General features: G+C 37.0%; 2 protein-coding genes across 2 annotated transcripts in view; both read right to left on the reverse strand.

The window, feature by feature from the left end:
- The window catches only part of LOC139116233 (uncharacterized), an 11,250-nt gene extending 5,991 nt beyond the window's left edge, over positions 1-5,259 (reverse strand). Inside the window, exons 1-4 of the mRNA XM_070678816.1 lie at positions 4,518-5,259; positions 3,421-3,581; positions 3,150-3,219; positions 2,223-2,263 (exon numbers count right to left, since the gene is read on the reverse strand). Of these exons, the coding sequence (XP_070534917.1) occupies positions 2,223-2,263; positions 3,150-3,219; positions 3,421-3,581; positions 4,518-4,701 (456 nt within the window). The 5' untranslated portion in view covers positions 4,702-5,259. The remainder of the gene's footprint in view (positions 1-2,222; positions 2,264-3,149; positions 3,220-3,420; positions 3,582-4,517) is intronic.
- A 3,651-nt stretch (positions 5,260-8,910) lies between these two features.
- LOC139116234 (leucine-rich repeat-containing protein 58-like) lies at positions 8,911-13,920 on the reverse strand. The gene is made up of 3 exons (XM_070678817.1): positions 12,996-13,920; positions 11,336-11,742; positions 8,911-10,959 (listed from the first exon to the last, which is right to left on the reverse strand). The coding sequence occupies exons 1-3, from the start codon at positions 13,430-13,432 to the stop codon at positions 10,760-10,762; spliced, it is 1,044 nt and encodes a 347-aa protein (XP_070534918.1). The 5' UTR covers positions 13,433-13,920; the 3' UTR covers positions 8,911-10,759.
- Between the last annotated feature and the right edge of the window lie 16 nt (positions 13,921-13,936).

Consider the following 13,936-nt stretch of genomic DNA (forward strand, 5'->3'; position numbering starts at 1 on the left):
ATTCAGCTCTGGGACTATTCGCCCCATAGACGTGTGTACATAAGCGTCTCGCTTATGTACACACGTCTATGGGGCGAATAGTCCCAGAGCTGAATAGCTCACGAGGGACTGTGGTCCGTGTAAAGGGAAGCTTGGAAATCGTGCGAGTGTGTCAAACTTCGTGATGCGAAATGTCAAATGATTGAAAGTTTATCGTTTTGAAGTACATTTTTCCTGCTTAAGCTCCAGAAAATTGTTTGGACAAAGCTAGCTGCAATAATTGTAGCCCTTGGTTGGTGGGGATTGGGCTTCTGTCGTGCGGCTCGCGCCTTGCCCCAACCTGGTTGGGGCAAGGCGCGAGCCGCACGACAGAAGCCCAATCCCCACCAACCAAGGGCTACAATTATTGCAGCTAGGACAAGGCCGGTTTGAGAATTTTTGTGATGCGAATGACATGACAAATTTCATCGATTCAAGGTCTAAGACAATATGATGCATTTTTAAGACAAATGATTGGGTTTTCACTATCGTGGGAGTTTCCATGCAGTAGCTGCTCCATAGTCAAGACACATGGAATCAACCATCGACTTGTAATCATATGTGGAAGATTTGGGACTTCTGCGACACATGTTGTCTTTTCATTTGAACAGCTGATTGCTAACAGAGAATGACAACGTCAATTCAAGGAGTGTGTTTCTGTTTGACAGTCAAGATATATAATAGTAAATTTTACAGTCGTTTCATGGGTAATATTTAGTAATGGTGTTATACTGTAACTATTAAATGTTAAGGTGGTTGGAAAGGCTATTTTTGCACCAATTCTTTCTCAGAGTTAATGTCAAGTTCCAAGTGTTAGAATCAAGATATTTAGTTCAAATTTTCAGGATAACTCCCTTAGTTAATATTTTCTCCAAACAATATAAAAATTGTATATTTGCAGCCATGATTTTGAAATATGACACCAGTAAATATTAAAATTTAATTTTTCATATTTTTTTACATATTTGAATTTAATAATAATTGGATAGTATTAATATTACCAAATTAGTTATAAATATGTTGACACTATTTATTGTAAGATTTGTACGGCAGGATTTGTAAATAAATTTGTTTTATGATTTTACATGGGTTTATATATCAAAAAATTATTAAAAATTCTTTCAAATTTCAAAATGTGATTTTTCAAAAGTACTTCAAATACAGGAAAATTGTGCCGTACAAATCTTATCTGTAAACTTGTTAATAGGCTGTAAAAATTCCATGTCCATATCTCATTTCAAAGTTGGATTAAATTGGTATACAATTATGTAGGAAAACTGTTATTCTGTCAAAAATGTTGAAAACAAGCCATATTTGCACCCCTCTTTTGAAGTCATAGAGCATTTTTTGTGGTTAATCTCACTTTTGACACCTCTTTGACACTCAAAGAATCTAAAAATGCATTTACAATAGCAGTCACTCACTCTGAATGCCAGCACCGCCTTGTCAACTTTCCTGAAAAACAGCAAATAATGACTTTCCCTTTTCAAACATTTCATTAAAAGCTAGGGGACCTCTACCATAGTTAATACACTAAGGACTCCCTAACTTCTTCTTATTTGGTCAGTTTTTCAGAAGTTTTAAGAGGCTATAACTCTGCAATGCCTTTGTGCCAAATGTCTAGTTTTTTTTATTCCACAGAGAATGTTGACTACTTTTATATTTTAATAGTTTTGTTGAAATTTATAACTGACGCTCTAGCCTTTCCAACCACCTTAAACGGGTTGTCATAGATTTGATTCCGCAATAATAAATACAGGTCAAATATGATAAACTAAAAAAACTAAAGGAAGTTTTAGTTAACGTAAGGAGACGTTTTCCAAATATTATCAAACAAATGCCTACAACAAAACAAGACATACAGTTAAACTTTAGGTATCATTTATCAACTATAAGGGAAAATATCAAGATATCGAAATGACTGAAAGGTTTAGATAGTTATAAAATCCATGCCCGCTAAAGTAATCTTTTGCAGCGTTCCAGCGAAATTAAGACAGATTCCACACTCTAACGTCTTAAATAACGTACTACTACTTCTATCACACTACGTTCTAATCAGGGTGATATACTCTAAACATTTCCAAGTTGCATTTATAGCAGGTAAAAGTGGATGAGTCATTATTTAATTGGTATCTACATTTTGATGATATGGTCTACCTTACTACAGGTGTATTACCTATATATGTTTTGTTTTCATTACTTACATGTGCGTTATTTCCATAGCATTGATGCCATATGACCTTTGCTGTGGAGGGAACAGACAGAGATAGTAAATATATCTATAGAGGATCAAAGCAAATCAGAGGAGAAGTTTGTACTCCAAAAGAAAACGAAATGTAAGACCAGGAAGTAGAAGATGTGATGCTTCCTCTTTCTTTTGATGAATAGATCATGCTGTAATCATGGAGTTTGTGTTAGGGTCATTATCATGGTAAATGTATTTAGCCGTAAAATAACATGTTATTGTTAAAGGTACTGTCAATTGTCGATTTGCGTTGACGTTGCTGATATGCAAATCAGTATAACGACGAAATCGCTATACATTATTTTTAAAATTACCGTTGTGTTGTGAGTTCATTGAGCTGTTGCAATGTGTTTTATTACATCTATTCTACCACTGCTAATGTTGACAGATATATGATGAGCGGTCATCACGGGAAAGTTAAATTTATCTCAGCAATATACTGAGAATTGGTAAAACAAGTTCCCATGTGTTCGTTTTGCATAAGGCTTGGCCAAAAGATCAAATTCAATGGCTTACAAAGTATTTTTGTCATTTAGGCCCAATTGTACAATTAGTTTTGTGACGAATCACCTAAAATGCCTCTTAGTTTTAATAAATCCGGCAAAGCCTATATTTAATTAACAAGAAAACGATGATCCTATTCTACTGTACGGTATATTTTAAATAAACTTGCGTACGAGAATGTAAAAACCCCGACAAAAAATAAAGAGAATGAATATCTAACTAACAATCTTCGCATTTCGATATTACCATAATGTTTTGGAATATCCCTTAATGATGATGATGATGATGATGATGATGATGATGATAATAATGATACACTATTAACAACAACAACAACAACAACAACAACAACAACAACAATAATAATAATAATGAAACTTACCATCATCATTTTTAATATGCTTGATTGCTTCTTTGCTGATTGTTTCTTTGTACATTTCCCTGTATAGTTCCTTTCAAATAAAATATTTGAAATCTTAGTTACTTATACAAAATGCTAAGGGTTTTAGCTGAACAACAATGTTCAATCACACTGAATTAGGTTTGGATAACTGTATTGGACAACTTTCTTCTTTCCGTATTCTCCTGCGTACGTCAATATTGAAAACTTAATAAAATGCGGATTTAACACAGAACATACATTTATTAATTACCTTTCTTAAGACGGTTAATTGGTTGATCTTTTCCTTAAGTTCTTCGCTTCTTCCAGACATGAAGTCACCAACCATATCGGTGTCATTCATTCCTACACCAAATATCAAACGTCCTAACTCTTCGCATTTCAGTCTGAGTGTTCGCAATCTTGATGTTGTGACTGCAGGGAGCAAAGGTTCGACAAGGACTTGCTTACATCGTAGTGAAAGTTTACTCGATGAGTTTTCATGAGGATATTGATATCATGACATCAATACAGGTCTAATAACCAGTGTCATTCAAGATAAATAAATAATTTTACCAGTTCCAAGAAACAAATAGAAGAGGACAATACATACAGTAGCGATATTTGGAACCATTACTTCGTGGTGGTAAGCATTATTAAACCGCACTGTAGCATTGCTTTACGATGTTAAGGGAGGTTCCAAAAACGAACCGTTGACGGTGAAAATGGAAACCTGATTGGTTTTTGCTTTCTGCCATTAGCTGATAGCAATACATGGATGTCAGCAAATGAAATGTTCTCATGACTTTTATTCAAGCACATATAAAAATGGTACAACCAAACACGCTGGACTGAATGCCTAATATGTATATATTGGGCCTCTAATACAGGTCAAATAGTATTGTTTTGATGTGCACCGTCCATAATCTCTCCGCCATTGCAGTTTGTTTATTACACAAACGAAATTGAACACGTGTTGCGATTTCTGGAGAGAGATCGGTGTATTGGTGTATTAGACTATTGACATTCCATTCTGATGCAGGGAGATCCGCAATATCAATAACGCTATTTAATAAACAACGTCGGAATTTCTATCCAAATCATTACAAAAACTATATTACTTCAAACTAAAGGCTAACAGATGTATAATAAGGCCGTGTCGACGTCGACAAAGGGTACAAGAGATTCATGTGATACAGATGGAAACATCGATTACAGAGACTGCTCCGAGGAGTTGAACTTCTCTCTTACTTCGATCTTCGAGAGATGTAATTAAAATGAGACACAAAAAGAAATATCAACTAGTTTCAAGTGATTACAAGATTGTTCATTGATATGGCAACCCAGGGTGTGGTAACCAATTAAACTTACATGAAGACAAATCTGCGTCAGGTATTTCGACGAAATCTTCAAAGAAAATACCCAATGCTGACATGTTGCTCTCCAGTCTTATAGTCTGCGGTGGAAGTTGTACTTTTAACATCTTGTACAGATCAAAAAGTGAGTGTAACATTTTTAAGTAATACTTGGAGATCCTTCGATTTTTGTCCGACATTATAGTTGTTTCGTCTTGATTTCTGTTCAGCTAGTGCAGTGTGGTGCCAGTGTTGCCGGTGGATGACTAGTTAGTTGTTAAGTATTAGAGATGAAGTATTAGTTGTCAAGTATACCGACGGATCCTTTTATCAGGACATCAACAGGAACAGCGTATCCTTCTGGAAATAGTGATTTATGTAAGTTACTGAGGTAAAAAACCGCGTTCCGTGACTGGAAAGTTTCAAACTTTCTTCCATCGAGCGCCTGCCGATAAATTATCACCATACAAAGGCGAATCTTTGGTAACAATAAAACACACGCAATCCCGGTGAAATAAATAACAACGCAACGTAGAAGGCTTAGACTGATTGTAGGGATTAGGGATCGATAATAAGCTTCCTACGGGTCATGGGTCATGCAAAGAATGTTCTTGTGCCGTGTGTTCATCAATAATACAAAAGCTCTCTAATTCTATTGATCTTGTGCATAGTTACGTTCAACGCGTTGCTAAGGCCCAAGTCTATTTTATGCATGGTGGGCTGACTTCGCGCCCTCTGTGCCTATCAAAGGTCAATTCTCGCATAATTTTAGGTCCATCAGACACCCCGAGAACTTGAAGATTCATGAAGATGCACATGTGAGATTTTAGATATAAGAATGCAAGTCATATTTGGCAATAGAAGATGGTAATTGATAAAAATAAGCGTCAATGACTCCATGCTCCATCGCCATCAAATTTTACACGTATATCAGGAATACATTGCATCAGGTATATTTGGTCTATAACACATCGCTTTCCAACAATAAATGTCGGTTGGCCAGACTGCTCTGTCGGGCTATCTCCGGCCGGCCGCCCCTATACCCCCACACATAGGGGTGGCTGGAATAAGCCTAGCAGCAGTCTGGGTACCGAGGCTAACAATAAATCAGAGAAGGAACCTGCCATTGATAAGGTCATAGGTACCAGTGTACTGTTGGTGGTTTTGTCTTGATTCTGATGAAACTGCCTAACAACTTCGTAGTAAATCAATACCAAGAGAATCAAACAAACACTTTTGGGCAAACTTTTTTTTAAATAAAAAGATGCGGTGGTGCATATCCTAAAAAACACAATATGACTTAATTTAGAAGGTCTAATTGAGAACACTCCCACAAATCTGTAAATATATCTTCAAGCAAAGGACATTGGTAGTATGTTAAAAGAGTTTTAACTGAAAAAACAAAATCTTCTAAATTAAAGCTCATTCCCAATCTTTGACATTTTAAACAAATCTGTACCTGAGGTGTTTAAACATCTAAGGGAACCTAAGGGACCGTACAGTTTTTACGGCCGGGGGGCCCCCGGCAAAATCCAGGGGGGGGGGTCATCGTAATTTTGGAATCTGTGAAGGGGGGGGGGAGGGTCATCGCTTTTTTACTGGTAGGAAAGGGGGGGTCATCACATTTTCAAAAACACATTACCTACAATAAAGTTCACTTTATGCCATGGCCATGATCGACCCTCTTTACCGGCTTCAGCGGCCCACTACAATAAATTGACTTTATGTATTACCCATGACCCTCTTAGCGGGCAGACACCTTTGGCAAACCAACCCAATTAGGTTTACCAGTGGGCCACATTCGGCGGCCTACTACAACAAATTGACTCTATGTAATAGCCCATGACCCTCTTAATGGGCGGACGCCTTTGGTGGCCCACTCCAATTAGGTTTACTTCATGCAATGGCCATGATCGACCCTTTTAACCGGCAGGCCGTCTTCGGCGGCCCACTACAATTAACTGACTTTATGTAATAGCCCATGACCATCTTAACGGCCGGACGCCTTCAGCAGCCCTGTCCAGTAAAGTTAACTTTATGCAATGGCCATGATCGACCCTTTGAACCGGCGTGAGACCTTTCGTGGCCCACTAGAATAAAGTTGATTTTACTTAATGGCCCATAAGGCATGACTCTCTTAACCGGAGGGCTGCCTTTGGCGAACCAATCAAATAAAGTTTTCTTTATACAATGTCCATGGACATAAGTTGTCGACGGAAATGAAGTTAAAAATTGCGTCACAGTTGTCCCAATTAACAGACGTTTGCATGGATGTGGCTGAGAATTTTGTGCACTGGCATCTCTGCTACACGAATAAAGTGCGTCGCGTACTGGAGTTCAAATCCAAACCGTGCGGTAAATTTGACATATGGGTTTTTGTTATTTTTCAGCAGGGGGGGGGGGGGGGTCATCAAAATTTTTTCGTCTGACAAAGGGGGGGTCATCTTTTTTTCACGAAAAATGCAGAGGGGTCTATATTTTTTGAACACCGGCGACAAGATTTTGCGCCACCCCCCCCCCCCCGGGCCGTAAAAACTGAACGGTCCCTATAACATGAAGTTTGTATAGGCAGCCACAAGGGTGGTAATTTTATAGACGAAGTTTGATCTGGAAAGGTAACAATTTACCATCAAGTAGTAAGTTTTGTAAAAACTTGACAAAATCGACTAGTTTCTGCATGGCTAACATATTTTACTGGTGAGTTTATAAACAGCTGTGTATAAAATAAATATCCACAGGTAAGTAGCAGGAGTCCGTTTTAAAATTTAAAGTGATGCTTTTGGTACATAGGGCTAAAATTCGCAGAAATTGGGAATACATTCTACAAATTATTATGCGGTGAACACGTGATTTTGAGTCAGATTGATAACCATGGGTAAGAGTTCTAAATTATCGACGTTTTGCCACATAGGTATTATGTCGGTTCATGTCGGAAACAAAGCAAAACTTCCCGATTTACACAAATTAGCAAAACATAGTTTCAGGTTCCTGTTTGAATCCATTGGGGGAGATAGCAATTTTATCAAAGTCAATTCAATTCTCATCAACGTGTCGAGTGAACACTTGAATGAAAAGTGACAAACCAGTGAGCCATCAGCAATTATATTAAGTGAAAACCCACGTTTGGCACACCACACACACACACACACACACACACACACACATATATATATATATATATATATATATATATATATATATATATATATATATATATATATATACACACACACACACGTAGTGGCAGTCCCATATCATTTTATATGTTAAGGTTCCAAAAAGAGTAATTAACCTTTTTACGCTAACAATTCTCTAGTGTTGATGTGCAGCATGCTCGGAAGGTTGTATCTGATTGGTTGATTGTCACTTTTCCAGTAACTTAGAGAGTCTATTTGCATTATTCAATTCTAACAGTAAGATTCAGCCACCAAATTGGATAACAGATTCCGAGTTAGTTGTGAAATGTAATTGCTCCAATTTGGTACAAAACCTGTGTTTAATGGTCAGCACGCAGTGTATTTGATTCTCAAGGACTTCTGTCAAAAATGCCAAGACTTGAAAGCGAGAAGTGAGTCTATTTTGACAAATTTTTCACAGCTGCATTACTATTGTTTCAGAATTTAAAGGCAAGTATGTTTTATGATTTCCAGAGATTTATGATATTGAATTTTATTAAAAATGTTATATTTTCCTAAATTCACCACTTGGAACACTGTCCGCATGGAAAGTAATACCACACCTATCCTCTATAGAAGGGCCACCTCCATATAGTGGTCACTTTTTCTTGGACCTTGTATGACCACTATACACAAGTTTGACTGTATAACAGTAGTGAAAGTAACTTAGCAGTTCCATTTCTGTTAATTGGTAATTTGCATATTTAAGGATATGTTCAGGTCAGTACATTTTGACATTGAAGTTCCAACATACTAAGGAACCTTCATACAAAATTTCATCGTGAAGGGAATATCACATCCTCAGTGGTACAACTGCAAGACTATGAAATCGGTTACCAACATTCACATATCATGTAGATATGAATTATCAGTTGAACTCAAGATCTCCCCTTAACCATGTCCAATCATAATAGGAGATATTGGTCATGTGATAAGAAACGGTATAATTTATGCATCACAGATGTTCATTAGGGAACCAAGTCATCGATCTACAAATGTTTGAATTTAGTAGTTTTTTCACAATACTCAAAATATAATTCTCTATTCAGTGTCTAGCATACCAGTATAATAGTACATGAGAAATGAGCACAGAACGTTGCATCTGGAAAATTCATGGATAGTGAGAAAAACACGTGCAGCAATGGCTGTCAGGTGAGAGTTCTCACTGTAAATAAATTAAAGCCACTTCCCTAACATGTGACTGACAGCATGACATCATTTTTACAAGAGAAATTATTGAGCAAAATTTTATTTGATAAAGAAATTTCTTTCAACAGATTATACCTTTGTTAAAATGTACAAGTACACATTGAAAATGTAGGGGGTCATTGTTCATAAAAGTCGACTCACGAGAAACCTAATAATTAGTTTTGGTGTCAATTCCCATCCAAACCCCCGAAAAAACAAAAGCAAAAAACAAACAAACCAAAACTCTCAAATGCAAAATTAGTTTCAGGAATACTGTGTTGGTTATTGTATATGGAGAATACAAACCTATCTTTCACGTACACATTGTACAAAAATTCTTATTGCGATTTTGACGCACGCAAAATGAATAGGGGTCTTACCCTCCCCTGAACTAATGAATTATATTTCAAGTGTGTCAGGTTTTATAATAATTGCCACTGATATAACCTCAAATGCCCCCTTAATGGAACCTTTCAAATTGCCGAAATGACATTTTTTACATGAATACAAGAGCACACAAATGTTTACCTTAAATAGTTCCCAAAATCTTGTAGTTCTCATCCCCCAATAAAATGCGTGTCCGATTTCAAAACATCTCAGAACTTACGGTTGATGATGTCAAAATGACACTGCCTTCATAATGGTAAACAAATATTTTTTTTTTCTGAAGAGCACCTGATTGATTTTGAAAACATGATTTGCATCTAACTTAAACAATTTCATTCAACAGTGAATCTCTTGCACCAGGGTTTTTTCCCTTCTTAGCACTGATAATTTCTGAGAAAGATAAAAGAATCTACTGAAGTCATTGACTTTCAGTCAAAGCATATTGACCCTGTATGATATCTGTCCAGTGGCAGTATAGACATGTGTTGATTTATATTCATAAAGGAAAGTAAAGTACCAGTATGGATATACACAGTTAAATAAAATTAATACTTGCAATAATGTCATGCATTAATTGTTTCACAAATGACATTCATAAACGGAAGTGAATACCCATTAATGCAAACGGTGGCAGATTGGAAGCTGACATCTCGCGTGAAATAACTTGTGCTGAATTTTACAATGCCATGCCATTTGACTTGGAATGGAACTGATCAAGTCAAATGTTATCCTCACTGAAAGCAAGGCTTCAAAGTATATCAGAATACATTATCTGTTATTTTTCTTGTGTAAGAAACTTATTTTCAGAATAGCAATTATAGCATATTAATAAACTTGGAACTGTACCAGTTTTGTTACCATGATAAATGCTTCAAGTTTACAATGCATGCAACTTCTCAAGAATGAAAGGATCAAATACAATGAAAGCTGGTATAGTGGAAGTGGCATATTCGCTGGACTATGAAACTGAAAATGTAGAAATATGTAGCTTATCTGTTAAATACAATTAACCTTTGAAGCAAAGTGAAATCGGAATATGCATTGGCATAACCTTTTATAATAATGAAAGAGATGTATTCTTTTATTTCAATTTATACATTGTACATACCACTTCCTATGTGCCAATAAGCACTACATTTGACAAATTTATTTCCTGCTCTGTTGCATTCATACTAAAGAAAGACTAAATTTCACTGGCCATCTTGATCACATCACAAAAATGAGTATGCATATATACAAATACACAAACATAAATCTACTGAACAGTTTAGCATTCAAAATATCACACTGACAACTACCTAGTATATTTTCCATCAAATTAGTGAAGAGTTTCCTGCACACAAATTACTGAAAGACATCTCCTGTAGAGTGGAGCTTGGCATTTACAGGAAGACATCTCCTGTAGAGTGGAGCTTGGCATTTACAGGAAGATTCACAATATGAGAAGACAATGTTATTCAACCCTTCCACCCCCATTCCCTCTGTAAAGGTCCAAATTGTGAAAGCGCTAACCCAGTAAAACTTTTTTGATACGTGAGACAGGCACTTGTTCATCATCTTCAGAGAGTTCAGAATCACTGCTACTGCTGAATATTGGACTTGGACCCGCACAGTTTGGAGAACACAAGTATTGCAGCAACGGTAGTCTATACTTGCCACAGAAATCTACAAACTTTACATTCTCGACCCTGGATTCAAAGTACACACCTGAAACAAACAACAAACAAAGTACTTATGAATTGATTGCATTTGATTTAGAGTAATGATTGATTCACCTGCTAGGGTCAACAAAGAATGACTGATTTGTTCACAACTGTAGCTTGCAGCAACTGATAACTCCATAGATAAGAGTAGGCAGATGTATTGTCATGGGTTATTTGGTATAAATGTATATGTTACATAGAATGCATAAAACATCTTTTTTGTCTGGCCTACGTGCAAATGGTACTCATCTTTATTTTCATTGGTTTGTTTCCAATTTACCTAATCAATATCCCGCCCTCAATTTAAAAGCCTGATTGGTAATTATCAAAATCAGAATTTCCTGATAATAGCATGAACACCTTTGTAAGGTTTTCCTTACCTTTACATTTTGGGTTGACGCATTTACATGCCGAACTTAAGTAGCGTATAAGACTTGTTGGCAGGTCTTCCTCTCTATATGCTATGCCTTTGGTTTTAATAACTCTTCCAGCCAGTTCTAAAAGTGATGGTGGTTGGTATGTGAGGTCTCGACAAAACCGCATAACCAGTGGGTTACCACGTAAACTCAGTTCTCCGAGATATTTCAACTTGATAATTTGTGGTGGCAATGTTGTCAACAGGTTGTTGTGCAAACTCAATGATTGTAAGTTTTTTAATTTTGCAAGTTCTGATGGTAGCTGCTTGAGCTTGTTGTCAGAAAGACCCAGCGATGTCAGACTTGCCAGATTACCAAGTGTTGCAGGAATCTCAACCAACTGATTTCCACCCAGGTACAGAATTTCCAAACTGCAACAAGAGAAAACATTTGTGAAAAGAAGGCATATGATAAAGAAGACATTAACTATATTTAAAATGTCTTGAATTATGTTCTTCCATGGCAACACTTTCACATTAAGATTTGTGAATATCATCGACTATGACCAGTTCACTCCTATTTTCCCATAAATAGATCCACAGTAATATCGATAACACTGGAAATTGGGCCAAAACATATTCAAATTGAAGCGCATCAAAGCAACATGATTGCTTGATATAGGAGCACATGATGTTTATACAAGCATTTGCATTTTGGATATGATACAAAATCAGAAACAATGCAATGGAGGATGATGAACAAAGAAATATTTAACTGAGTCATGAGCACCTAGATGGATTCTTTGGTTTGTCTTCTGTTGCTTTTTGCAATGGTCTGAGTCAACCAAAGTGACTGACGAAGCAACTACTCTTTTGCCATTGATGCCATGCAGATGATGATCATGGGAAGATGTCAAGCTATCTACATCAAGTAATACTAGTGCTGACAAGTTTCTAGAGTGCATGTTAGTATTGTACACATATAATGATTTCAGCTCTAACTGTTAAGATATACTAACAAATTCAATGAAAGAACTGCTAATATCTTGACAAGTAAATTGTTTTTGCAAGGCAATTTAAGGAAGAAATGTTTGTTTTCCTTAAACAAGATTTTTTCACAGACTGATTCTGCAATAACTGGCTTGGGAATACAGGTATGTTGGTGCAGTTTGAAGAGAACAGATTTGGAATTAGCGACTGGAAACCTTATTACAGTTAGATGTGACACTGAAATGACATCGCAATGCCAGTTTCACGTAATGAAGTCCTTCATACAGCTCCATCTTTCGCTTTTTCAGTGATCTATAACTATAGTTTAATAAATTAGTCCTCACCCTTTAAGAAACCCTAAACCCTTTCAAGGTCATATTTAATGTAGTACTTGATGTACAGTAGGCAGCTGACAGAAATCTTACAACACTACCTGTCTGTCCTCACACAAAATTCACCATCAACCAGTTTGTGGAATATTAGTAATCATAAAATGAGATCTATTTCTGAAACGATTTTGTATGCCATGGAGCTACTTGGTAGCTCCACACAAGTATCTCCATGTGTATGCCAACAGCTAGGGCAATAATAGTATCTACGGTTGTTTTATACCATAGTTTATATTAACAATTTTTACACGCACCACACTTCATGATTACCCATGCATACCACAGATCGAACAAGGTATAACTTACTTCTGTAAATTGTCCAGCTCCACAGGCAAATTACCAATGTGGTTGCCTCCCAAGTAAAGTTCACGGAGTGTCAATATCTTCGTAAGTTCCATGGGAAATTCGGTGAGTTGGTTTCCACTCAGATTTACCACTTCAAGCTGCTGACATTTTCCTAACTCTTTCGGGAACGACTCATTGTCCAGCAGATTGTTCTTGGCTGTAAATTTCTTCAAACGAGACAAACTTGTGATTTCATCAGAGATGTATTTAAGTCGGTTGGAACTTACGTCTAGTTCAATTAGATTTTTAAACTGTTCAATGCTTCTTGGGATTATAGATATGAAGTTGTGTGAAAGCATCAACCTCCGTACTTCTTCGCCATCTATACTCTCAGGGAATTCTTCAAGTTGCAGACGTGACATATGGACGTTCCATTGAAAATTGGTCGCACCATCCATTTTCACAATAGTCACAAAGTACAGAATATCTGTATGTGGTACTGAACTAGGGCTTCGAACAGCTCCGTAACGCGTAAAGGGGTGCACGATGACTGGATGGCAAGAAGATGAAGCATCAGACGGACACCACGCACTTGGAAGGAGTATAGTTGGCACTAAAAGTCATCGTGACTTGACGCTTTTAGCTTCGTTACGAAAGGGCTTCGTTACACAAGTACGCTATCGACCAGCCTCGATATCATATTGCACTAGATTGCGGGAGAGTGCCGTACGCGTACGATACCGAGACACACAAGAAAAATCTACTATTCCAAAGAGTACCTCTAATTCGCCGTCTTATAGGAAGGTCAACCTGAAGTACCGCTTCCTCAATACAGGAGCTTACAAGTCACACACATGGCTCATTTTTGTGGGACGCTGAGTTTTAAAAGGCAGGGTGTACACGGCCCATATGATCGCGATCTTTGTGAGTCGATGACAGTTGAGATATATTTCAGACTTGAA

The sequence above is a fragment of the Ptychodera flava genome, chromosome 17, assembly GCF_041260155.1.
Source record: "Ptychodera flava strain L36383 chromosome 17, AS_Pfla_20210202, whole genome shotgun sequence".
Lineage (NCBI taxonomy): Eukaryota > Metazoa > Hemichordata > Enteropneusta > Ptychoderidae > Ptychodera > Ptychodera flava.

Bases quoted from the DNA above. Each gene is read 5' to 3' on its own strand.
- LOC139116234 (XM_070678817.1), bottom strand. From the start codon at position 13,432: ATGGATGGTGCGACCAATTTTCAATGGAACGTCCATATGTCACGTCTG. The intron at 11,743-12,995 runs GTAAGTTATACC...CTCTTGTTGCAG, and splicing joins GAGCTGGACAATTTACAGAA to TTTGGAAATTCTGTACCTGG. The intron at 10,960-11,335 runs GTAAGGAAAACC...TGTTTGTTTCAG, and splicing joins CGTCAACCCAAAATGTAAAG to GTGTGTACTTTGAATCCAGG.